We start from the raw sequence: 27,764 nt of genomic DNA on the forward strand, positions 1-27,764 counted from the left end.
ATTAATAAAATATGTAATCCGTTGAACTATTTCATTCATGCTTGGGAACGAAAGTTATTGCTGTTTCTAGCTAGATTCATTATTTGATGCTCGATATTTGTAGATTTATGTTATCTGCTTTGTATTGGAGGTAACTAGCTACCTTAATTAGTTGTAGGTTAATAATTTAGATTTCATTGAGCTTTGATCTATCTGTCGTAGTTAGTAACTGTGGTCGCTTATATTTGCAAGCTTGATTTTTCGGTCATTTGTTGTTTGATGATGACATATATTACTTCAAATATCTTGTTTCTGATCAAATTTAATTAGCAATGAAACATGTATCTGTTTTTTATTTTCCATCGAGTATGTATGTATCCTGAAATTATATGGCTCGAAGACACAATTCAGTGAATTAGAAAGTAAAGGATCTGTTAATAAATATTCAAACTATCAACTCTGTTTGTCTTTCATCAAATAACATTTTTTAACCTTACTGCACGGAGATCACTCAGTTTGCTGATAACGCAAATTTCTCCAACAAAAGGATAAATTTCGTTGTTTACTGACCAAATTATCACGCATGTTGAAGAATGAACTCCATGAACATGTACAAACAAGGTCAAGCTTCGAAGTAGTAGGCATGCAAGCATGCAAATGGCCCCCGTGAGTTCACTTGCTGGGTGCTTTTCTTGGGCAAGAGATGAGCTAATCTTGGAAAGAATGCTTTCTTCTTCTTAATTACCACACCAGTCTCAATCTCTCCTGGCCCAGCATGAACTACATCATCATTTTCTTCGATTCTCATGCTTTTGAGTTCATCATATTGCATAGTTGGTGGACTTCTTAGGGGAGCCACTGAAGCTTTAACTGCATCGTTAGCTTTTCTTCGCTGTTCAAGTTCGGTTCTCCATTTCCTCAGTTCCTGTTCTGCTGCCAATTTTTCTTCTTGGCCCTTCTTTGCCTTGTCATTCGCCACTTTAAATGCTTCTTTACACTCTTCCAACTCTCTACATGCTTCTTTTAATCTCTCTATACTAATGTTTTGTGATATCTTAGCCTCATCAATTTGTGCGACGGCGGCTGCCAATTTATCGTGTGCGAGTTCCTCAGCTTCATGGACTCTTTTATTGAGAGTCAAGTATTCATCTGGTGGAAGGATCAGTTGTGGCAGAGAGTCCTTGCCCCCGATTTGTGCAGTCTGCGCACTCTCCTGCAACACTTTAGCTGCTGTTAATGCAACGTTCTCTGATTCTTGAGCTGCTTCTTTTTCCTTCAGAGCTACAAGTAATTTGCTCCTTGTTGTGGTCGTGGAGGCTTCTGCCAGCTCCGCTTCCTCCTTGGCTTTTCGTAGCTGTTTTCTAGCCATCAGAGCAGCTGCCTTAGCTTGATCTACTTCCTCCGTCTTTTGATGTAACAACATTGGCAGCACCATCATTTTGTCTTTGGTTTCCCTTTCCATTATCTTCACCACTTCAAGTTCTTGTTTTGTCCTATCAAGATCAGATTCAAGAGAAGAAACTACTATCAATGCCGCACCTCCCTTCTGCTTTAACGTCGAAATAGCTGCTTTCTCAGCATCGAGTGCAGACTTGAGTGATACAGCTTCAACACTAAGACAGTCCACTTTAGCTTTCACTCTCACCATGCTAATCCTCACTTCTTCAAGTGACTTTCTCGTTGTATCTAGTGCCTGAATTTGGTACGCACTTTTGTCTGTTTCATCATCTGATTTCTCTTTGTCATTGTTCTCAGAATCTTGTTTCAACTTTTCGCTCATGTACTTCGATAGATCATCCTTGAGTGACTGTAGTAATTTTGTTGACGTATCTAGTTTGTGTCTAAGATCCTTTGTCAATGCAAGTTGTCGATCAAGCTCATGCATTTCCTCTTCAGTCATTTTAAGTTCCTTTTCCCATCTCAAGTAATCTTCATTTCTTGACAAGGATTCTCCAATTCTATGTTCTTTTGCTAAAGAAACAACCTCCTGAGTTTTACTCATTGCAACATCTCTTTCATTGATCAATAAAGGCTTCTCCCCTCGTAAGGCTTCTAGTTCCTCCTTTACTGATGCCAGTTCCACAACAGCCGCTTCATGTCTTTCTTTGGCTACCTCAAGCAGTGCTTTAGCGACGAGGCTGGCTTCACTAGTAATTCCTTGCTCCACTTCTTTCACCCTCAGCTGGGTCAGCTCAGAGTCTTGTTTCGCTCGGGACTCTTCTTTTTGGGCTTTCTCAAGCTTCAACTGTAGTTCTTCTATGATACTCTCAGTGACTTCTAGCTCCCTCAATGCTTGGATTTTAGCCTCTTGTGCAGCTTCAAATTGCCCTTTGCACTCAGAAATTTCTATGTGAATTCTCTCAAGTTCGGAAATAACTTGATTTTGGTTTCGTACAGAACCAGACTCCGGGATCCTACAATGGCGAAAGCTTCGTCCTTTTACAGAACCAAACTCCTGAAATGTTAAGACCTTAACATTCTAAATTTGATGTAATTGTGTTTTGTCAACAAGAACAACAATTTCTCATCATCAGAAATGCATCTAATGTGACCTAAACGGTAGCGGTAAAAATGTTATACTTGTATTCAACATGAACAAAATTCTATCCAACATCTCCTGAATTTAACAGCAACCAATGATAAAACATTACCTTCAATGTATCTGCCTTGTGAGCTTTCCAATCAAGGATTCCTCCAATCTTGGTCACAACTTCCTTAACAGATTCGAAAGGTACTGCAGTATCAATTACTCCTTTGTTTGAATCGACAACTTCTCCACGTTTAAATGATTTAGTAGACTCCAACAAGTTCTTTTTTGCTTGTCTGAAATCCTTCTGGAGATTGAGTTCGAAAGGTTGCATTGTGGATCTCTCTTCAGCATTACTTGAGTTGGTGGAGGAGGAAGAATCAATACTGATCTCAACACTGACTTCAACAGTTCTTTTTTCATATTCATGCTCTGGAATTTCTTCAGGCTCAACCACTGATTCGGGTTCATGAACATTAATTCGTTTGTGAAGGTGTGGATTCGATGATGAGTCAGAACCCTCCACAGCTTGAGTATTAGGGTTAAAAATGATCGCTTGCAGATGCATTAGTGTCCGATGACAAAGGTACAGAAATGTTTTGCTCAACCTTTTTTTCAATATCTTCCATAACCTTCCTCTGCAAGTGATCAGTGTCGAGTTCTTTAAAAATTGGGGAAGTTTGAGATGTTGAAGAAATTGGATGACATTCCGGCAACGATGATGTGGTCAAATGTAACTTCTCATTGAGACTTGTGTTGCTGATCCTTGTTTCTTCCATCCACAAAATAGATTAGGTCCAACCTCGATGCTGATTCTACATATTTAATTAGAGGACAGAGCAAATATGCAAGATTTAATTCGAGTTACAAAATGACAGCTTAATATCGACGATCTCAAATTACAAATACAACAAAATTTGTGAGTAAATTCTAATTGCGATGTGCAATATTCACATGATACAGTTGGTTACGTCCTTAATTCATCTCAAATCTGAAACCATGAACAACTAGATCATGCTAAAAGTTGAATCTTGCTAAATGAATTTCCATGAACTAGATGATTCTTGAAGTTGACTTTCGTAAAAGGTTAGATGTTTGTTAATACCTATATCACACATCAAAACCGGGCAAACTATCTCAGACAAGCGATTAATTTTGCAATTCCAAATTGCTTGTTTAAGAAGCTCAAACTAGATAAAATCAGTCACCAAATGCTTCTCGGCCAGATAAATAAAAGAAAATCAACATCATTCCTAAATAGTTTCATAGGCTTGTAGATTCAGCTGAATGAACAGAGAATAGGAAATTCAAAAAGGAAAATCCATTATCTATGCTAACATCTTCCATTATTTTCAATGAAACCTTTTACATTGAAAGAAATCGACACCAACTAAATCTGACTTCAAACTGAATCTTCTTTACACTCTAAGAAAGTGCTAGAAAACACATCTATGTGGTCGAAAGAAGAACACGTACTCAAAGTCTTCCCCTTGGAAAGCAGTCACCCGGGACGAGGAAGAACAGAAGAAATGACGACTCCGATTTGGGATACGAGAGCGAGAGATACAGAGAGAGAGAGAGGCATTCAATATAGCGGTGCCGATCACGCGATTGAGGAGCGGATGATCACTTCCCCACCTCTTCCTTTACTTCGTTTCTTTAGTCGCAAATAATTCCGGCGTTGTTCGCGTCGTCACAAAAATGCTGCCTATTTTTCCGATTCTTTACGGTCTATTCGGCGGTTGAGGCCCACTTGGGCGAGTTGAACGCCAAGGCAGCGTAAAATAAAGAGCCACACGCCGTCGTGCGCTCGTGTCTTATTGCTGGAAAAACCTCATGGCACATGCGACGAAGCTTACGCCCCCTGTTCATGAGTCCCAAATTCATTTATTTCAACACAAATTAGAGTACATTTGGTCATTCTTAAGACACATATTTGGCAACAGGCTTTGTAGAAGAAGAAAGACAGTCAAATGGCCTTTCTAGTGTCGGAAGGGTCAACGATGCTATCATCCTACAGCCTTGCAGTAGAAAAATAAGGGCTGCCTTCTTTGTCATAGGCTTCTACTCCTTGCGTTTAGTTTCGCTTCTTCTTCCCTTGTCCGTTAAGTCAATTCAAAGAAAAGTCATTAATTGGGTTTGCTAGGCAGTAGGAGAGGTAAAGGAAAAAAGGTTAAGGATGGCTAAGCGCGGTACGTGCCATAAATCGCTCTGCATTGTGATGGTAAAGGAAAAAAGTTCATTGGATTTGATTTGGATTCAATCAATTCGCTCGACCTAATTGCCTGCTCAATCGTTTCATATTGTTAGTGCAATCGATCTGATCAAATTTGGATTTCGTTATTTGATCAATATATTAGTAAAAAATTAAGTAGGTCAAGATGATTGGATATTTGACCACAAGAGAAAAATCTAAATAAGTCATAGATGACCGGACATTTGGTGATTAAAAATCTAATAAAAAGTTGGTAAGAGAAAAATCTAAGTGAGTCACGGAGGATCAGATATTTGGTGATCGAAAGTTTGTATTTCATGGTCGGTCATTCCTCATTCTTGAGTTATAAGATCATCACTTGATCACTTATTGAGACGAGGGTTTAAGGTAGCCTCTCGACCGTTGGTGAAGACCAGGGTTTAAGGTCGTCGCTCGACCACTGATGAAGACTGGACGAAGACTAGGGTTTAAGGTTGCCGCTCGACCGTTAGTGAAGACCAAGGTTTGAGGTCACTGCTCGACTATTGATAAAGACTGGGTGAAGACTGGGGTTTAAGGTCGCCACTCGACCATTAACAAAAACTAGGGTTTAAGGTCGCTGATTGACTGTTGATAAAGACTAAGGTTTAAGGTCGTCGCTCGACCATTGATGTAGACTAGGGTTTAAGGTCGTCGCTCGACCGTTGACGAAAACTAGGGTTTAAGGTCGCCACTCGACCATTGATGTAGACTAGAGTTTAAGGTCGCCACTCGACAGTTGATGTAGACTAGGATTTAAGGTCACCGTTCGACTGTTGGGGAAGACGAGAGTTTAAGGTCGTCGCTCGATCGTTGGGGAAGACGAGGGCTTAAGGTCGTCACTCAACTGTTGGGAAAGACGCATCTCAAGAGAGGCATTCTTTGCTTTTATTCATATTTGTCTTGCATTCAGGAACCATACAAAAAATACATGTATTCACTCACGCACCTCTCATCTGGCCCTGTAGGGTTGGAGATGATTCACGCTCCACGGCCTCTGGAGCTGCCTTCTCCCCTCATCCTCCAAGTAGTAGGTGCCCGAGTGGAGCTTTTGCACGACCTTGAAAGGTCCCGCCCATGGGGCTTCAAGCTTGGTGACATCATCGATCGACTTCACTTTCTTCCATATGAGATCACCGACCTGTATGGACCTCAAGATCACCCTTCGGTTGTAGTTCTACTTCATCCGTTGCCAGTATGTCGTTAGTCGAACAGCTGCTTTCGCCCACATTTCATCCACCAAGTCGAACTCCATGAGCCTTCGTTCAGCGTTTCCTTCATTATAGTACTGCACCCGATCGGATTCTACTCCGATCTCCATGGGGACAACTGCTTCACCGTCGTATACCAAGTGGAAGGAGGTTACACCGATCCCCTCCTTCGAGGTCGTGTGAAGGGCCCACAACACACTGTGGAGCTCGTCGACCTAACTGCCTCCGACGTGGTCGAGCCGAGCGCATAGCACTCTGAGGATCTCCCGATTGGCAACTTCAGGTTGTCTGTTGCCCTGGGGGTAGGCCACAGAGGTGAAAGCCTGCTAGATGTCATAGCCCTCGTACCACTCTCTGAGCCCCTGACCGGTGAATTACCTCCCATTGTTTGATACGAGCCGACATGGGATGCCGTATCAGCATATGATGTTCTTCCAAACGAACTTAATGATCATATGCTAGGTTATTCTTGCAAGCGACTCGGCTTCCACCCACTTCGAGAAGTAGTCCACATCGACGAGCAAAAATCTCCGCTGACCTGTCGCCATGAGGAATGACCCAACGATATCCATGCCCCATTGGTCGAACGAGCATGATACTGTGGACGCCTTCATTTCCTAAGTCGATCGGTGCGGAAGGTTGTGATACTTTTGGCAAGACAAGTAGGTGGCCACCGTCCGAGCGACATCTTTTTGGAGGGTCAACCAAAAATATCTGGCTAGGAGTATTTTTCGAGCTAACGCACGACCACCCGGATAGCCTCTGCAGGAACATTGGTGCACCTCCCACAGAATGTATTCGACATCTTTCGATCCGATGCATTTGAGTAGGGTCTTGGAGAAGGCTCTCTTATAAAGCTGGTTCTCAATCAAAGTGAATCATCCAACCCTTTTCTTTAGCAAGCGAGATTCTTCATTATCGGCAAGTGTAACTCCCGACCGCAAAAACTCTGTCAGAGCAGTCCTCCAGTCGTTCGGGAAGGTCATTCCTTTCATTCGGTCAATCTGTGCCATGAGCGAGACCTGATCGATAGGCTGCCCTATGATGATCGAAGATAACGAACTGGCTAATTTTGCCAACTCATCTACCGCCTGGTTCTCCTATCGAGGGATCTTTTGTATAATGACCTCCTAAAAGTTGGTCTTCAGCTTCTCAAAGGCCTCCGCATAAAGCCTGAGTCGGGCATTGCCTATCTCGAATATCCCAGATAGCTGCTGAGCGGCCAACTAAGAGTCCAAGCGGATGAGAACTTTAATAGCTCCCACATGTCGGGCTGCTTGTAGGTCGGCTATCAATTTCTCATACTCTGCTTCATTATTGGTGGCTTTGTAGTTAAGTCGGACGGAAAGCTGCATCTAGGGATGTAAATGAGCCGAATCGAGCCGAACAGTATCAGGCTCGAGCTCGGCTCGTTTAAGTTATATTCGGGCTCGAGCTCGGCTCGAGCTCGAATTGAGCTTTTATCACAAGGCTCGAGCTCGGCTCGTTTTAGAATTATCAGGCTCGCGAACAGTTCGAGCTCGGCTCGTTATTAGCTCGATTATCAAAGTTAACGAGCCTAACTCGTTAAGCGAGCTCGGACTCGTTTTCGGGCTCATTTAGAGCTCGTTTTGGTTCGTTTTAGAGCTCGTTTTTGGCTCATTTTAAGGCTCGTTTTAGAGCTCGTTTTTTTGGCTCGTTTTAGAGTTCATTTTTTTTTTTTGGCTCGTTTAAGGCTCGTTTTAAGGCTCGATTTAAGGCTCGTTTTTTTGGCTCGCGAGCCTATAAACGAACATGTTCGCGAGCTCACGAGCCGAATATCCTTAACCTCGAGCTCGGCTCGATAAAACTGTCGAGCTCGAAATCGAGCTCGAGCTCGGCTCGATAAGATAAACGAACGAACTCGAACGAGCTTTTTACCGAATCGAGCTCCGAATAGCTCGCGAACCGTTTGGTTCATTTACATCCCTAGCTGCATCCGGTCTTTCCGCGGTGAGATGAACAATATACCGATTCCGCTACATTGCCGAGTGGACAAGCCGTTAACATATATCTTCCATTTTGCCTCCAGCTCGACATTCTGGACCTCTATGATGAAATTTGCTAAGGCTTGAGCCTTGATTGCTGCTCAGGGTTGATATTGTATATCGAATTTGCTCAGCTCAGTCATCCATTTGATTAGTCTTCCTAATACCTCAGGGTTGAGAAGGGTCCGTCCCAAGGAGCTGTTAGTTAGCACGATGATTGAGTGTGTGAGGAAATATGGACGAAGCCTCCGAGTGGCAAGAATCAAAGCATAAGCTAATTTTTCCAGGCCGGTGTAGCGAGACTCTGCATCCTTCAATATATAGCTTAAAAAGTATACAAGTTGTTGCTCTTGGTCGTTCTGCCTAACTAGAGCCGACCCAACAGCATACTCGTTGGATGATAAATAGATCCAGAGCGGCTCACCAATAATTGGCTTGGCTAATACAGGCAAGGAGTTAAGATATTTCTTAAGCTCTTCCAATGCCCAATCGCACTCGGCATCCCACTAGAATTTTGTAGCTCGGCGAAGCACCTTGAAGAATGGCAGGCTCCGGTCATACTACTTGGATATAAATTAGGACAACACCGTGATCCAACCAGTCAGTCGTTGAGCTTCCTTCAAGTTCTAAGGCGGCGGTATGTCTTGCAACGCTTTGCCTTTGCTTGGATTGGCTTCAATGCCCCGCTCAGTGACGATGTAACCCAAGAAGTGGCCACTCTTTGCGCCGAATAGACACTTGCTCGGGTTTAGCTTTATTCCATAAGCCCTCAGTGTTCGGCAGGTCTCCTTGATATCTGCACATAGGTCAATAGTTCGGAGAGATTTTATTAATATGTCATCAACGTATACCTCCATATTACGACCGATCTGCCATCGGAACACCTTGTTCATCAACCTCTGGTAAGTGCTCCGACATTCTTAAGTCCGAATGACATGACGTTGTAGCAATACGTTCCGTCGGTCGTAATGAAGCTGACCTTCTCCTAGTCTTCTGCCCTTGGTATGCGTTGAGCATACAAATCAGCTCGCAACCCACTATTGAGTCCATCATCTGGTCTATCCTGGGTAATGGATAAAAATCTTTCATGCACACCTTGTTCAAATTGCAGAAGTCGATACACACCCACTATTTATTATCCGTCTTGGAGACTAATACGACATTGGCCAGCCAGCTTGGGAATTGAACTTCCTTAATATGGTTGGCCTCCAGCAACTTCTCAATCTCCGCCCGGATGATCAAATTTTGCTCCTCCCTGAAGTCCCTCTTTCTTTGCTTCACCGGTCGAGCGTCCGATCGGACATGAAGCTCATGCTGAGCCACACTCGGGGAGATACCGAGAAGCTCGTGTGTCGACCATGCGAACACTTCATGATTTTATCTAAGGCAGGCGACCAACTCTTTCTTCTTCTCCACCTCCAGGTCAGCGACGATAAAGGTGGTTGTTTCCATTCAATTAGGGTGGATCTGAACCTTCTCCTTCTCTTCGTACACCAATGTAGGAGGTCTTTCAGTGATTGCGTTCACCTCCAAGCGCAGATTCTTCCGAGCGCTCCTCACTTCGAGCTTGACCATTTTGATGTAGCATCGCAGAGCGGCCAGCTAATCACCTTTGACTTCGCCCACCCGGTCGTCCACCGGGAACTTGATCTTTTGGCAATATGTAGACACCACCGCCCGAAATTCGTTGAGAGTTGGTCGGCCTAAGATGACATTGTAGGACGACGATGTGTTTATCACGATGAAGTTTGTGGTTCTGGTTCTCCTCAGTGGCTCTTCCCCAAGCGAGATGGCTAATCAGGCCTATCCGAGCGGCAGTACCTCATTGCCCGTGAAACCGTAGAGAGGAGTCATCATGGGCAACAACTTATTTCGATCGATTTGTAATTGATCAAACATCTTCTTGAAGATGATGTTCACCGAACTCCCTGTATCAACAAAAGTTTGGTAAATAGTGTAATTAGCAATTACCGCCTAGATGATCAACACATTTTCGTGAGGGATCTTCACTCCCTCCAAATTGCTGGGGCCAAAGCTGATCTCGGGCCCTTCTGCCTTCTCCATGTTGCATCCTGCGGCGTGGATCTCCAATCGCCGAGCATACAACTTCCTGGCTCTATTGGAGTCGCCGTCATCGGCCCATTAGCGATCATGCCTATTTCTCCTCAGGCGTCGTTGCTTCTGTTTTCTTCTTCCCGAGCGGAGAATCTATTTCGCTCAGCCGGGACTCAGGAAGGATCAGCGTTATCCCTGCCCTAGTGCCGCTGGTGCCACTCTGGTGCTCTTCTGTTGTCTAGTCGCCTAGCAGATCATTGTCTATGTCGCCGATCTGGAGTTGGAGATCAACGACGGTATCCTCTTGGTGCCGGTCGACTATCGATCGATGTCAAATCATAGCAATCGTGCGTGTTGTCCATCGCCGACTGGTGAAAGGAGCAGAACATTTGCGCCCATACCTTGCCTCTTGTCATCTTCTGCTGACTGGAGGTCACATACTGCACAACATGTGTCCTGGCCTCTTGCTGCGGCTGCGCTCCCTTTGCTCTTGGCCCTTTGTGCGGCTGGTGGCTGCTTGACGATCGCCGCTCGGGCGCCGATGCGGGCTCAGTCGGTGTCTCATTCTTCCTCGCTGCATGGGCTTCTTCCACATTTATGTATTCATCGGCCTTCCTGAACATGTGGTCGAAGTCCCTGGGCAGCTTTCTGATGAGCGACCAGAAGAACTCTCCTTCAACCAGCCCTTGAGTGAAGGCATTTATCATCGTCTCAGATGAGACCGAGGGGATATCCATGGCTACTTGATTGAAACACCTGATGTACGCTCGGAGCGCTTCCTTGGGCTCCTGCTTTAGGGCAAAGAGGCTAACGCTCGTATTCTAATAGCGTCGGCTGTTGGCAAAATGGTGTTGGAACATAGCTCGGAAGTCCTTGAACCTGCGTATGGATCCGTCCGGCAGTCTTCGGAACCAGTGCCGCGCCGAGCCAGAGAGGGTAGTGAGGAAGACTTGGCACTTCACCCCATCCGTGTACTGGTGCAGCGTAGCCGCGTTATCAAATTTATCCAAATGATCATCTGGATCGGTCGTTTCATTATATTCCTCAATCATCATTGGGGTATAGGGCCTAGGTATAGGGTCGCACAAGATCGCCTGAGAGAACTGCAGATTGATCTACTCGGGTGAAGCATGACCTCTAGGCGTCTTTCCTTTTCGCGCATCCCGAACGAGATCGTCGTCCGAAGATGACCCCCTTTCCTGGTTCACCTAAGCTATTTCTGAGGGGGTTTGGAACAAGACGCGATGAAATGGGATGGGTGTGGGCAACACTTCCTGTGTGCTAGTCGGCCCTCTATTCTGCCCCCATATGGAAACTAGTTTCGGTCAGTCTTCTAATCTCACTCGCCCTCTTGCTGCCAATGTCGCCGACTGTTGTACTAGCTGATCGGCTAGTGCCTGCTATTGCTGCTGCTCGAACATCTTCACCGCTCAGGCTTGCACTAGCATGTCGAGCTCCTCTTTGGTAAACGTCACGGTGGTGAGTCGTCCAACGTCCTCCATCTTCTCAACTCGAATGTAGGTTAAGTTTCCACAGACATCCCTAAATATGATCCTGTCCGAAAGTCGATGAGATGGAAAGCTGGGGATGTGGCGCTCCCGCTGACCGCTTGTAGACTCCGCTCTGACCTGCAACACAAATTACGTCAGTACCGAGCCAAGAAAGGGATCCCCGACGTTGGCCCTCGGACGCTCAAGTCAGTCATCGACAATAACGTAGAAGACGAAGCAACAACAAGAATGAACAGTAGCACGAATAGTGTCGATTGCAAACCTCCGTCGATGCTTGGACCCATCCGTTTATATAGAACTCCTGTAGTGCACGTGCACGCTCCCCTAGGTGAGCACACTTCCTTAAGTTTTCCTGAAAAGACTTGTCAGTAAAGTGTCTCTGACACAGTACCTTAACATGCTGAGCATATCTTTGAAGTGACAGTGGAAGCTTCCGTCGTACGATCTTCTAGTTGTCCATGCCCGGTGTCAGCGACAATAACTCCCAAAAGGATGTTGATGGATAACAGGGGGAGTATGCTGCTAGGCCGAGCGGGTTAGTTGCTCGACCGGAACTTCGCTTCTCATGTGTCCTGTCTGCTTGGCCGGAACTTCGCTATTACTGTACATGTGTCCGCTCGACCATAACTCCATTGTTCTTGTGTTTCATCCGGTCGGCCGTAACTCTGCTATTTTTGTGTCTTGCCCGGTCGGCCATAACTCCACTATTCTCATGTCTTGTCCAGTCGACCGGAGCTCCACTATGCCAATATCGAGTCCTATTGCAAAGCCGAGCGGGGTAGCTGCTCGACCTGGCTTCTGCACATCGTCTCCTCTTCCATCCAACATCCACTACTCCCTTAAGCTTCGATCATTTGACATTTTCCCGTGTCAAAGGTGGGATTGGATCGAAACCTTCTCCCCCGGTCGGGACATGATCGCTCGACCGGTCGATGATATCTGAGCGTTAACCACCTTAATTGTGACCTCTACAATGGCAGCTATCCTCCGCGGGGTGGGGCCCCTCCTTATCATCACATCAGGGTCAAAGAAACAAGATCTAGGCTTAAATAGACAAGAGTCATCTAAGAGCAAAAAAGTTTAGGAAGCAAACCTAAGTCCAAGGAAAGCATAACCTCATACCATAGAGTTTTATATAACTATAGATCTGACCCTAGTCTAAAAGTCAAATCAAGGTTATAAGAGAGGTTATTCCTAGTGTTGACCTTGAGAAAACTAGCATGACTAAGGCTTCAAAGAAGTCTAGGAAAGTCATTAGAAAGTATCTAAGGAGGTTATCCCTAGTGAATACCTAGTATACCCAAGGATCTCCATTAGGTATTGGGTCCCTAAGAGTGTGATTATTTCACACTAGATGGGTATAGGGTGTGTCAACTCTAATTGAGAGGGTAGTCAACCCAACCATGATGAAGTTGACATTTTTAAAGCATTTTTAGGATATTGAGATATCTTGAAAATGAAATTTTGATTTTTATCCTTGGAGAGTTTATAGTGTGCCAATAAAAATTTAAGGTATTGAGGTTAATCAAATTGACATGAATATGATAAAATTCAAAAGTGTATTAAGTTGGGGCTTTGCCACAATCAAGAGAGAGAGTGTGTCATCTATGTTAAATCGTGAATTTGACACAGTGATAAGTTGGTGACACTTAAATGAAAATCTAGGTATTTTCTTTGAAGCTATAATTACCCTGCTTATGTACCCTATCACATGTCATGACATCATATTATATATTCATCTTGTCGTGAAAAATAATACAAGTCATGTCATACATGCATCATTAAGGTTGTTAGATTTTTTTATGATGTTATACATTTGATAATGTCATAATTATTTACATGCATAAACTTTAATTTCTTTAAATTAAGGACAATGACATTAGTTGACATCATAAGTAGGATGATCAAGTTTAAAATACTTAGTTAGAGATGCATAATCTCTTAGTTTATGAAAAATCTATTTTATTATTATATTTGAGAAGTGTCCTAAGACCATATCCTTAAATATTATATTATTTATTGAATAAATAAAATTCCTTATTTGAGTGTGTATTTTATATGTATATGATATTGATCTTAAACTCAATTAACGAAATTCACAATACAATATAATGTATAGCATGAGAGAAATTATTATTAGATCACAATTAGTGAGTAGATTTTGTAGATCGATTTCTTGTATGTCAGCAAGTGAAGAATGAACATCAGAGGTCAGCTGGTTTACTCCAGAAGATACAAATACTGGAATAGAAATGAGAGTATATCATGATGGACTTTATTGTGAGATTACCCAGAATACGAAAAGGATATGACGCAATTTGGGTAATCAGTGATCTGTTAACCAAATCTACTCACTTTCTATCGTTCCATAGAACAGACCCATTGGATCACTTAGCAGAGTTATACTGTAAAGAGGTTATCAGACTTCATGGTTAATGTCTGAGTATCATATCGATAGAGATCCATGATTTATCGCATGGTTTTGGCAGTGCTTATAGTAGGCCATGGGTACGGAGCTTTGCTTTAGTACAACTTTCCACCCTCAGACAGATGGATAGTCTGAGCTCACTATACATACATTAGGGGATCTACAGATAGTGTATGATATGGATTTCGGAGGTAGACCTTGCTTACTACAACAGATAGAAATATTAGAGTAGCAGAAGTTGGATGAGCTCGTAACCCACATAGTTATCACTATCTACATAGAAATATATTATCATGTAATTTTATAAGGGAACTTTAATCCCTCACGGTTAGAGATTTGTTCATAATATTAGGATGGAGTAGTTTATAAGTATGTTGCTTAATTGTTACCCTTAGATGATGATCCCTAAGTTTAAGTAGTAAATTTGGGAATTAAATTTTTATTAATGTGGGAGAATATAAGATACATCAATTAAATAATAAGTGTTATTGGATAAATAACTTTATAAAATTTATTGAAAATTTTTAGAGAACTTTTAGGATTTAATTGGAGATCGTATAACATGTTTAAGGGGATAAATTTATCTGACATAGAGAAAGTCTATTTAGAATACCCAATTAAGTGGGAGTTGATTGATTTCATTAAAGCTAATGTTATACTTAATTAACCTAAGTTAGTAATATAAAAAGCCTAAGTTGGGTTATTGAACCCTAAGTCCATCCCAGATCCCCTCTCTTCCTCTGCCGCCTTTGCCCCGACGCTACCTTCCCCACGCCACAATCTGATCATGCTGGCGTAGTTTGACCCACTGTTGACTGAGCCTCCCTTCTCCTCCAATCGCCCAAGTTCATTCAACTGCTAGTCTCCCCGTCTCACCTCTGTCGCGTGCCCTAGCACCCTCTTATCTACCACACCTCATAGACAACGTCTTACTCAATGCTTAGCTCGGCGACACCATTGTTGTCTAGTGCACTAGAGCACTCGATCGGATCTGAGACTTGGAGAGGAGGACGATCATCAGAGATACCATCTCCTCTTCAGATTTGAAGAGGAGAGCACCATCCACTCACAGTTACCTCTAGAATCTCCACTGGCAACTACAAATTTGAGGAGAGAACTCCACTTCTATAGCTGTTGCATCTAGATTTCTCCACCAAGTAGCTATAGATCGGATTAGGGTAAGTTGTGTGTGGGTATCATATTTACACAAAGCTAATTTCATTTACGCATTGAATTTGATTAGTTAATCGATGATGGCATTAGGTTTAGTTGAATATGAATTGCTTAATGGGAATGTTGATTGTGGAATAGGAATGATTGAATTTGGTAAATTTTGAATAGGATGATAGATCCATTTCCATGGTTGATTGAGGCATTCGGTTGATGATGTTCAAGGGAATGATTATTAACTAGTTTGAGATAGCCATGTTTAAATGGTTCATAAGGTTTTGGATGGGGAGAAAGATATGGAATGATAATGTGGATATAAGTTTGATGCTTAATTAATATATGGGATAACTATGGTCGATAATAGGGTTAGCCCTAATTTGATCCATAAACATGATTAATGGATGCTAATCATTAATTAAAGTTAATCAATGATCGTGTTCGATTAGGGTTACCCTAATTAGTTTTGGGGATTTGATTTAGCTATTTAATTCATATGAAATTAGCTAAATAATACATATTAATGCAGGACTCTGATTTTGAGACGAACATCCTGGCGTGGAATTTAATCCGACACGAGCTATTTTTGAGGCGGATACTTTTTCCTTGACCTCTATAGTTCATTTAATTTAGTGCATAGTTTTTTTTTTAAAATTGATCGATTAGGTCGTTTTATCTTAAATCTACTTGTATTTATTTATGTTTAATACTTACCTGATTGACCTTAGAGATGATCTAGTTATTGCTTATACAGTCTTAGCTTTGGTTATCTATACTCTATAGAGTATACACATGTATGGTATATACTATAGGAGTTATCATATTGATTATTCATATGTTATAGTGTGCATACGTGTATGGTGTGCACTATAGGAGTTAATCTTTTGACTGCCTATATGCTGTAAGGTACACTTGTGAAGGGTGTGTACTATAGGTTTTACTATTTACTATACATGATGTTTAGTAGTCATCTGTTGGATCTATTCACACCCACAGACTTGGGTGATAGATAGATCATGTACTGGATGTACCTATGATGATAGGGTTGTTGCATTGATAATGACTATGTCTATTGTTGGATCGAGAAGCGCTAGAGGGGGGGGTGAATAGCGCTCGTGGCTTTCACTCGGTTCGGAATCGTAAATCGTTCGATTAAACACTTGAGTAACGCAGCGGAATAAAAGAGAAAAACAACACAAACACGAGGGTATTTACTTCGTTCGGAGCCGAGCTCGACTCCTACTCGAAGGCCCGCGATCCTTGATCGCTTACCGTGGGCAACAACTAATAGCTCGAATAGAATTACAAGTGAAGTACAATAATCAATAAGAAATGATTAAATTATACCGACGACAATATGAATAACTAAAGATTCGAAGCTCCGGGTCGTCAGGGGGTCGTCGCAGCACTTCGGGATCGTGTTGTTAGCAGCTAGTCGCAGAAGGATTGCTTGGAATGAGTTGTTTTGGCTGCTGCTTCGAGACACCCTTATAAAGGGTTTCAAGGCGCCTTCATTAAGCTCCAAGGCACCTCCAACCCAAGGTTTTATCCCGATTAATCTGCTGTCGATCAAACTTTGATCGCTGCTCATTATCCACCTCAAGGCGCCTCCAACGCCACTCCAAGGCACCTCCAAGCCACGGTCCAAGGCACCTTCAGTCCCCATGAAGGCGCCTCCAGCTCCACTGGGCAGCTGGCTTCGGCTTGCACCCAAGGCGCCTCCAAGCCCCATGGAGGCACCTCAGACACTGTTCATCCGAGGTGTACTTTGTGTTTTTGGTACCTGCAAACATGTTAGTCCAAAATACCTATAACACAAAGTTAGTACACAATAATAGTATGAATATGAAGGTTTGACAGTCTTCTGACTGTCCGGGTCTGACTTTGGATTTCCAACCAGAAACCCTATGTCGACTCGACGCCTACTGTTCCCTCTACGGGGAACGCGTCCTCACCTACTCCACTCAGGAGATTTACCTGTTGCCAGTGCGATCTTCCAGATCGACTGGATTTTTGCTCGGCGCTCGATGCTTCCGGACTTTTTGCTGGACTTCAGCTTCTCGGCTGGTCCAGTCTTTCACCTTGTTCGCGACACCAGGACTTTCCACCTAGAGTTACCCCCCCCCCCAGGACTTTTGCCTGAAGCACTCGACCCACCAAAACTTTTCGCATAGGGTTACCACCCCCTATGACCTAGGGTTACCACCCCCTAGGGTTTTCACCTTGCCTAACCACAGTTAGGGCTTTTGCCTAAGTACACTTAGGACTTTCCTGCAAGCTCATTCAGACCGTTAGATCTCCACACATCTTAACTTTGAATCCTTTGCCATTATCAAAACTCAGGTTTGATCATCGGATGCTTCCCGCACCAACAATCTCCCCCTTTTTAATTATGGCAACCCAAATTCAAAGTTAAGTAAAATAAATACATAAATATATTAAAAGGTTTTAAGTGAGCAAGCTTAAGTATACAAATTCAAATAAAAAGCATAACTTAAGCTAACACTTAAACTTTTGTGAAGCTCCCCCTTAATACATTTTTACTTTTGAATTTCCTACTCTCCCCCTTTGCCATTTATATAAAAAACCAGTTTTAAACAATTTTTAATTTTTCTTTTTGAAAAACAGATTAGGCTTTGAAAAACGGGATAAGTACTAAGTTGACTCCTAAAATTTTGAAAGCAATGAATTAAAATTTTGCAAAACTATGATTTTTAATGAAATAAAGAATGAATCTGAAAGGTAACCTAGCAAGAATTTATAAAGTTAAGAATTTTGCACCAAGGTTGGCTAAGTTTGAAAAAGTTTGAAAGTTGCTCTATGAATCACTTAGCTAAGCCTTTTGCAAACATTGAATTTTGAAAATATAGCTGAAGTGAAAAGGGACTTAGCTTAATTTTGAATAAAATAATACTTATTTTTGAAAAATTAGGAGTAAGAACTTGTTAATTTTTAGGATGAAGAGAGAGTAGCTAAAAATTTAAGTTAGGTTATTTATTCAGTTGATCCTTAAGTCCAAGTATGAGTCAACTTATTTAACTTGTCTTGATCAGGTATCAGAGCCCTAAATTACAAGCATGCTTAATCTTAATATTTCTATTTCCTTCACCAACTGTCTAACCTTTAGCTACTTGCTGATTGCCTAGAGGGCAGCAGCTTTCACTTGGTTAGTAAAGTTAAGTCATTTAGTCCAGTTAGATTTGACTAAGGCTGGAAGACTTGACTTGATTGCTGTTAATAAAGTATTTAACGCCCAGACTCATATTGATGCACAGAAATAAGCATTCTTGAGTCCAGACTATACCCTATGCATCTCACACCATTTTATGTTTTTCAAGCACAAGCAAGGTATACCTAAGTGTTTGTGAGATGCTCTGGCTTAAATTTAAGGGAACATGATTTCTAGGGTAGAGCCTAAACTAAGTCTAATTTTTTGAAAATTCTAAGAAAATTGGGATTTTGAAAATATATTTTCCCTATAATTTTCAAAACAATTTAAAAGTGGTTTTGAAATTATACTCATAGTTTTGAAAGATGTGACAAATAAGTGCTGAATTAAAGTATAAGTTAGCTAAATATAAGATAACCAACTCCAAGATACAACCAAAAGGTGAGTAAGATATCCAGGTCCAAAAAGTGACATATCCAGATAATATAAAAAGATAGAGTCAAACAGGCGGATCGTCAGCTGGAAGATTGGCAGCTAAGGGATCATCGGCTGGGGGTGGTGCAAGGGGCTGCTCGGGTGTAGGCTGAGGCTGTCCCTGGCGTCGTATCTCACCTCGGAGAGACGCGAACCCTGCAGCAATCTCGGATCGGAGAGATCGGAGGAAGGGGTGACTCTCTTGAACAGCTCGTCGAGTCTCGATGGACTGAACCTCAAGACGGGCTAGTCTGTCCTCGACAGAGAGTGATGTCGAAGTTGAGGACCCGGCTGATGTGGAGGGTCCGGTAGAGGTGGAAGGATCTGTGAAAAAGTCCTCTGCCAGGAAGTCAGGCCACTCCTCACCCTCCCCTGGTACGTCCTCGGCCTCTGGAGCATCAAGAGCAGCGACTGGCTGTGGTCGGCCCTTCCAGGCCAGAATCCCCTCGGCAGTGACCTCTGCACCCGCTAATCTAAGACTACGCTGACCTAACTCATCATATATAGTCAGTGGCATGAGGGCCCCTCTAGTAATGTCTATCCTAGAGCCGGAGAATATCTGGGTCAGGATATGGCAGTAGGGCATATGAATCACTCCAGTTGTAACTGTACTAGATGCAAGAATGATGTTATGAAACATATGTAGAGCTATGTCTATATCTAGGCGCTGGCTGAGGGCGTACAAAAAGAACGAGTGAGATGATCGCATCTTCGAGACGTCTCGAGATGAGATGGGTAGAATGCATGCTGTCAGGACTCTGTACATAACATAGCCCTAAACGTGAAGAAGAGTGGACCTGAACTCTGTCAGGCCAAAGGGTCTCTCCTCCCAAAAAAAATGCATGTAGATGTCATCTAAGGTAATGTGGGAATATGGATCACCGAAAGGTAGCTCCCTACTCAGGTAACACAAAAATGTACACTGGGACTCCCTAAGCTCTAAGCTGGTGCGAAGTAGAGAGAGAGTAAACTGATGGTCAGTACCACCAACTCTGGTGGAATAGGTGCTATCATCAACCTTTTCAAGGTTGTGATAGAACTGGACACACAGGTCTTGATTGACTATAGTGGTACAGTCAACCAGTTTATCTAGATGATAGTAGTCTATCATCTGGATTGCGGGTTGACAGAATTGGGATAAAAATTCCTTACCAATATATCTAGATTTAATAGACTCAAAGGTGAACCTAGCGAAATCTATTCTATGTTGTTCCGAGGGAAATCTAGGGTCCGTGGAAGGGGCCCTAGCCGGTGTGGGATCCACAATACGACGCTTCCTATTTTTGACATTATACAAGAAAATAGCAAAACTAGCATGAAATTTATGTAATAGATGATTGAGAAGAGTTTAGATTATACCTAGGAGGCATTGCTAGGATTAAAGGTGGAAGAGATGGGTTGAAGGCGCCTTGGTTGGGAAAAATCGCACTTGGGTTGTGTTTCGGCAGAAAATGAACAGAAGGAGGAGCTTCTGTTCGTGGCAAAAATGCTGAGTGAAGGCGCCTTAAAGGCTCCTTAAGGCACCTTAAACAGGTCGGCGGGAAATTTCCCGCCGCTGTTGAGGGCGCCTCCCTTGTGTGGGAGGCGCCTTCGTTCAGGCGCCACGTGTGCCCTTTTTTATTTTTTTTATTTTTATTTTTTTTTATATTTTTTTTAGAATTGAATTAGGTAAGTTAATTTAACTTTAGGTTAATTAAATTTTGAATATTTATTTTAAGTTAATTAATTATTTGAAAAATAATTTTAATTTGAAAAATAATTTTAAGTTAATAAATTTGAAAAATAATTTTAAAAGACTTTTTCAGATTAAGTTTTAAAAGATTTTTAAAATGATTTTTAAAAGATTTTTCAAATAATTTTGAGATTAAGTTTTAAAAGATTTTTCAAATAATTTAGAAATTAAGTTTTAAAAGATTTTTAAGATGATTTTGAAATTAAGTTTTAAAATATTTTGAAATTAAGTTTTAAAAGATTTTAAAAATATTTTTCAAATAATTTTGAAATTAAGTTTTAAAAGATTTTTTAAAATAATTTTTAAAAGTTTTTTCAAATAATTTTGAAATTAAGTTTTAAAAGATTAAAATAATTTTTAAAAGATTTTTGAAATAATTTTGAAATTAAATTTTAAAATATTTTTAAAATAATTTTTAAAAGAGTTTTCAAATAATTTTGAAATTAAGTTTTAAAATATTTTAAAATAATTTTTAAAAGATTTTTCAAATAATTTTGAAATTAAGTTTTAAAAGATTTTTAAGATGATTTTGAAATTAAGTTTTAAAAGATTTTTAAAATAATTTTTTTAAAAAAAATTAAATAATTTTGAAATTAAGTTTTGAAAGATTTTTAAAGTAATTTTTAAAGTAATTTTTAAAAGATTTTTCAAATAATTTTGAAATTAAGTTTTAAAATATTTTTAAAATAATTTTTAAAGATTTTTCAAATAATTCTGAAATTAAGTTTTAAAAGATTTTTAAAAGATTTTTCAAAATAATTTTATAAAAAATATTAATTACGAATTTAATTTGAATTTGAATTAATTATAGTTACGAGTTTAATTTTGAATTTGAATTTCAAATTCCTTAGTCATCTCACCCGATCTAAATTTTTAATCAGGGAATCCTATAATTTTTGTGAGATGAATTGAGGTTCAATTTAAGAGTTTGGTTTAATTTTGTGTTAGATTCAGGTTTAGCTTTGGGTTTAACAAGTAGGCGTTCTTTGGATAAAATTATAGGCTATGGTGAGTCACAAGGACATCATTAAAGTAACCATGCCTTCGAGATTTTCCAAATAGTCCTACCCATTGAACTTAATACAAAATCTTGGTCTAACTGGTTAGAATTCATAAAGGGTAGCTTCGGTCAGTTCCACTTAGCCAAATGCACCAGGTCGAAGCCATATCTTCCTAGACATGCGATGACTAAGCTTCCTCAACGTACTATCATCCAATACTTCACCAGTACCGTGGGTCAAGTTAAACCTAGCTCCTTTTAATCTAACCTTAATTACCCTGCCGGGTAGTCTACTCTTGTTTACCCATTTCGGGTAAATTAAGTTCGGTTACCCAGTCGGGAAGTTTAGTTGGGGGTGACAGTTATTCTGGATCCTCCTTCTATTTTTTATTTGATTTAAATTGAATTTTGAATTTTAATTTAATTTCAAATTTTTAATTAAATTTTGAATTTTAATTTAATTTCAAAATTTTAATTGAATTTTGAATTTTAATTTAATTTTTTAATTTATTTTCAAATTTTTAATTTAATTTTGAATTTTAATTTAATTTTTTAATTTATTTTTGAATTTTTAATTTAATTTCAAATTTTTAATTGAATTTTGAATTTTAATTTAATTTTGAATTTTTTATTTAATTTCGAATTTTTAATTGAATTTTGTATTTTAATTTAATTTTGAATTTTTAATTGAATTTTAAATTTTAATTTAATTTTGAATTTTAATTTAATTTTTAAATTTATTTTCGAATTTTTAATTTAATTTCAAATTTGTAATTGAATTTTGAATTTTAATTTAATTTTGAATTTTTAATTGAATTTTGAATTTTAATTGAATTTTGAATTTTAATTTAATTTTTTAATTTATTTTCGAATTTTTAATTTATTTTCGAATTTTTAATTGAATTTTGAATTTTTAATTGAATTTTAAATTTTAAATTTTGAATTTTAATTTAATTTCGAATTTTTAATTGAATTTTTAAATTTATTTTCGAATTTTTAATTTAATTTCGAATTTTTAATTGAATTTTGATTTTTAATTTAATTTTGAGTTTTTTTATTGAATTTGAAATTATGTTCGTTTTATTAATATCGTTTTTCGTTTTGCTTCCCCTGGATCATAGTCTCGATATGGTTTGTCGAGGTAGTGTATTTGATCATTCGGGACCCAATATTGACCAAGTCCAACTTGATTAATCAATTTAGACTTGGGGACCCATGCTTGGACTGTTTTTCTATTTGATTTTTGTACAAGAGATAAATAAAATTTGTATTTTTTTCTTTGGTTTAAATCCTAGACCAGTTCTATTGTAAACGACTCTTTGTGTCCCAAGAATTAGGTCAAGATTCTTAAAACCTAAAGAGAACCGTTCTAGTTTTTTCTCCAGATCCTTGACTTGAGTTTTCAGACTGGAATTCTCTTCTTCAAGTTTTTGGACTTGAGTTGAGTTTCCAGTCTGAACTGGTTCAGTCAGAGATTTGGAGTTAGTCACTTCTTTAAGGACTTCTACTTCCTTTAGAAGTGACTTAACTCTGAGGTTCGACTTAGCTAATTTTCGCAATAAATAATTAACTAGAATATTAAGTCTAGAAATACTCACAGTGGGGTCTGTCCCTTTGGAAACGGATACGGATCCGTGGCTTCGCTCGGACTCGGCCTCCGACTCGCTCTCGCTCTCGGACACGTTGATCTGGTCCCGGGCCATCAGTGCGAGGAGACTCGTCTGATCGAGTTCATCGTCGGTATCTTCTTCTGAGGATTCGTCCCACGTCGCCTTTAGGGCCTTCTTCTTTCGCTTCTTTGCATCCTTCAGACTTGGGCAGTTGGCCTTGATGTGCCCCTTCTGGTTGCACCCGTAGCAGATAACCTCGAACTTACCCTTCGAACTCGGTTGAACCTCCTTGGATTGTACTACCTTCTTTAGAACTCTCTTGTTGAAGCTCTTCTTCTTCTTGTAGAGCTTCTTTACGAGGTTTACGAGCTCGGTTGTTAATTCATCATCTTCATCGTCTAAGTCGGGTTCTTCTTCCGACTCCGGTTCAGTTCTTCGTCGTGATCTCAGTTCGCTTGTTCGACTGGTACCTGCAACCAAAGTAACCCCCTTCTCGGTTGGCTGTACATTAGTCTGCTCGTGAAGTTTGAATTCTGAAAATAATTCATCTAATTTAATACAAGATAGATCCTTAGAGACTTTGTAGGCATCTACCATTGATGCCCACAATGTACTCCTTGGAAACAAGTTAAGAGCGTACCTTATTATATCCCTATTTTCTACCTTCTGCCCGATTCTGTGGAGGGAGTTGAGGATGTCTTGAATTCTTGCGTGCAGTTGGTTGGCCGTCTCGTCTTCCTGCATTTTCAAATTATACAATTTATTAAACAAGAGATCTCTCTTGCTTACCTTAGTATCGGAGGTGCCCTCGTGGAGTTCGATCAGCTTCTCCCAGAGCTCCTTTGCTGATGTGAACGGGCCAACTCGATTGAGCTCCTCCTTGGTCAGTCCGCACTGGAGGGTGCAGGTCGCTTTGGCATCAGCTTCTACTTTCTTGATTGTGGTTGGTTCCCATTTTTCGCAGGGTGTCGGCTTGCCGTCTTCGTCGGATGGGAGTTGTAGTCCGGTCTTGATTATCATCCACGTATCGAATTGCGTCTTCAGGAAGGTTTCCATTCGCCCCTTCCAATATCCGAAGTCTTCTCTGGAGAAAAGTGGGGGGCGAACGGTACTGAAACCTTCTTGTTGGGCCATTTGTAATATGCAACAACAAAAAGTAAAGAATGTTCCAAGACTAGGTCTTGGATTAGCAGTGCGGGAGAAATAAGGGAAAACGAGCTCGAGTGGTATTTGTACCAATCTCGAGCAAAACCGATTCGATAAAACAATTAGAATGTAGCTAGTAAGCTAATTCTAATTTGACTCCGAAAATACCACGAAAAAAAAATATTTTGAATAGTGGTTGCACTGATTCAAAACGACCCCGCTCTGATACCAATTGTTGGATCGATAAGCGCTAGAGGGGGGGGGGGGTGAATAGCGCTCATAACTTTCACTCGGTTCGGAATCGTAAATCGTTCGATTAAACACTTGAGTAACACAGCGGAATAAAAGAGAAAAACAACACAAACACGAGGGTATTTACTTCGTTCGGAGCCGAGCTCGACTCCTACTCGAAGGCTCGCGATCCTTGATCGCTTACTGTGGGCAACAACTAATAGCTCGAAGAGAATTACAAGTGAAGTACAATAATCAATAAGAAATGATTAAATTATACCGACGACAATATGAATAACTGAAGATTCGGAGCTCCGGGTCGTCGGGGGGTCGTCGCAGCACTTCGGGATCGTGTCGTTAGCAGCTAGTCGCAGAAGGATTGCTTGGAATGAGTTGTTTTGGCTGTTGCTTCGAGACACCCTTATAAAGGGTGTTCAAGGCGCCTTCATTAAGTTCCAAGGCGCCTCCAACCCAAGGTTTTATCCCGATTAATCTGCTGTCGATCAAGCTTTGACCGCTGCTCATTATCCACCTCAAGGCGCCTCCAACGCCACTCCAAGGCGCCTCCAAGCCACGGTCCAAGGCGCCTTCAGTCCCCATGAAGGCGCCTCCAGCTCCACTGGACAGCTGGCTTCGGCTTGCACCCGAGGCACCTCCAAGCCCCATGGAGGCGCCTCGGACACTATTCATCCAAGGTGTACTTTGTGTTTTTGGTACCTGCAAACATGTTAGTCCAAAATATCTACAACACAAAGTTAGTACACAATAATAGTATGAATATGAAGGTTTGACAGTCTCCTGACTGTCCGGGTCTGACTTCGGATTTCCAACCGTAAACCCTAGGTCGACCCGACGCCTACTGTTCCCTCTACGGGGAACGCGTCCTCACCTACTCCACTCAGGAGATTTACTTGTTGCCAATGCGATCCTCCAGATCGACTGGACTTTTACTCGGCGCTCGATGCTTCTGGACTTTCTGCTGGACTTCCGCTTCCTGGCTGGTCCAGTCTTTCACCTGGTTCGCGACACCAGAACTTTCCACCTAGGGTTACACCCCCCTAGGACTTTTGCCTGAAGCACTCGACCCACCAAGACTTTCCGCATAGGGTTACCACCCCTATGACCTAGGGTTACCACCCACTAGGGTTTTCACCTTGCCTAACCACAGTTAGGGCTTTTGCCTAAGTACACTTAGGACTTTCCTACAAGCTCATTCAGACTGTTAGATCACCACACATCTTAACTTTGAATCCTTTGCCATTGATCCTGTCCGAATGCTGAACCAACGGACGCTGGGCACGTGGCGCTCCCCGGCTGCTAGTGTGGATCTTCGACTGGTTGCACGAAGCTCCGGCGAACCTGCACAGAAGTCAGGCCGGGAAGGGGTTCCCGGCGGCGACCCTCCGACGCTCAAGTCAGGCAAGCAAGCAGTGAAAAGTGGCTCTCGAAATATTAGAACGCGTACCTCCGGCGAAGGATGAGGGCCTTTATATAGGGCAGCGGAAAAGCGAGTGCACACATATCGAGGTGTACACGTGTCCGGAGCCCATACCCCAGTAAGGGCTTGTCAGTGAGCTTACCTGACCCATACTGCTACAGTCCAAGCATGTCCTCGATGGGACAGCGGAACCCCACGTCGCGTGATTTGGAGTATGACCATATCGCGAAGCATGCCAGCTGTCAGAAGATGTCCCTTGTCTTTTTCCCCGAACTCCGGCCGGGCGTCCGACCGGCCCACGGCCGCCTTCCGTCCGACCGGTCACATATGATCGTCCACTTGGGAAATTATCGGTAATGGGTTTTGTGGCGACTGTTAGCAGTATGCTTCATGTCTTCGGCCGAGCGTGCTGTCCGCTCGGCCCTACGATCTTGCCCAATGAGCGCCGGAACCCCGACTTCCATAGGGGTGCCTTTTGCCATCGGCTAAACACCGGGCGGCCGCCCGGTCGGTCAGACCCCTTTCTCCGGTCGGCCTAGCTGGTCCGACCTTCTTCGATGGACCGCCCGGCTTTTTGACTTCCACGTGGCGTTGACCCCTTACAACGAGGGTCCCCTGTTCTTATCGCCGGATCACTTGCCTCCCCTTCAAGTCTAGTCGAAGGAGGCGATTAGTCCGACTGACTGGACTGCGAGTCTGGCCGGGCGGCTCCTTCGTGCTAGTATCCCCCGATCGGCCTAGCGCAGAGATGGCCTTGAGTGAATCAACAATGGCCTTCATCGGATCTCCTCGTAATCTGCGCCAATCTTCGACATTAAGGCTGAGCATGCGTTCATTAAATGCTTCGAATGGCCGAATGCCACGTGGCGCAATGCCATCATCGTACGGCGGCGATGGCATGGTGCTTTGATGTGATCGAAGCGATTCGAAATGGACGGCCCGATGCACGCTTTGATTCCCGTGACCTGGATCCGACGGTGGAGGCCGCCCGGCCTCCACCCTATAAATTCTTCATTTTCTTCTCTTTCTCTTATCTGCCTCCGCGACTTCGACCCCTTCCCCCAGCGCTTTGGAGCTCCGGCGATTCCGCTTCTGCTTTCCGACGACCTCCGGCGCCTTCTTTCCGCTCCTTCTCATCGTAAGGCCATCTTTCCTTGTTTCCGGTGCTTTCCTTACATTCCTTTTCCATATTTTCATCCTCGGGATATCTTTTCGTTCGCTGTCTTCCTCCTTTTGCCTTTTTGCCTTTTCGATTCCTTCCGATCGGACCATGGCTAGTTCTTCTCATCCGGAAGACCAGTGCCTTGGGCCATGGTACACCACCATGCAGTCACGCTTCGACCGGCGTGACTTTGATATCCTGACTGATAATTTTGATATTCCCGACGATTTTGAACTTCTTTTAGCCGGTCCGCGCGGAGCCTTCTGTGTCTTCCGCGACCAATTTACCGCCGGTCTGCGGTTCCCTGTACATCCTTTCATCGTAGATGTTTGTAATTTTTTTGGTGTGCCGCTCGGCAGTCTAGTACCCAACACCTTTCGTCTCCTCTGTGGTGTTGTTGTTTTGTTTAAGATTCACAACATCCCCCTCCGACCGGAGGTCTTCTTTTATTTCTACTACCCTAAGCAAGCCGAGCCGGGCACCTTCATGTTCCAAGCTCGACCCGGCTTAGTCTTCTTCAACAAGCTACCTACTTCCAATAAACATTGGAAGGATTATTTTTTCTACATCCGTATGCCCGATCGGGCCAACTTCCCGACCCAGTGGCAGGTCAGCCTACCTCCCACTCCCGAGCTGAAGAAATTCAAGACCCGACCAGACTATCTCCACGCTGCAAATATACTAG

At 42.0% G+C, this 27,764-nt stretch overlaps 1 protein-coding gene across 1 annotated transcript; it reads right to left on the minus strand.

The window, feature by feature from the left end:
* Positions 1-601: 601 nt before the first annotated feature.
* Positions 602-3,074, minus strand: LOC122028938 (protein WEAK CHLOROPLAST MOVEMENT UNDER BLUE LIGHT 1-like). Its single transcript, XM_042587911.1, has 2 exons — positions 2,631-3,074; positions 602-2,434 (listed from the first exon to the last, which is right to left on the minus strand). The coding sequence occupies exons 1-2, from the start codon at positions 3,072-3,074 to the stop codon at positions 602-604; spliced, it is 2,277 nt and encodes a 758-aa protein (XP_042443845.1).
* Positions 3,075-27,764: the final 24,690 nt, after the last annotated feature.

This window comes from Zingiber officinale, chromosome 10B (genome assembly GCF_018446385.1).
Source record: "Zingiber officinale cultivar Zhangliang chromosome 10B, Zo_v1.1, whole genome shotgun sequence".
Taxonomy (NCBI): domain Eukaryota; kingdom Viridiplantae; phylum Streptophyta; class Magnoliopsida; order Zingiberales; family Zingiberaceae; genus Zingiber; species Zingiber officinale.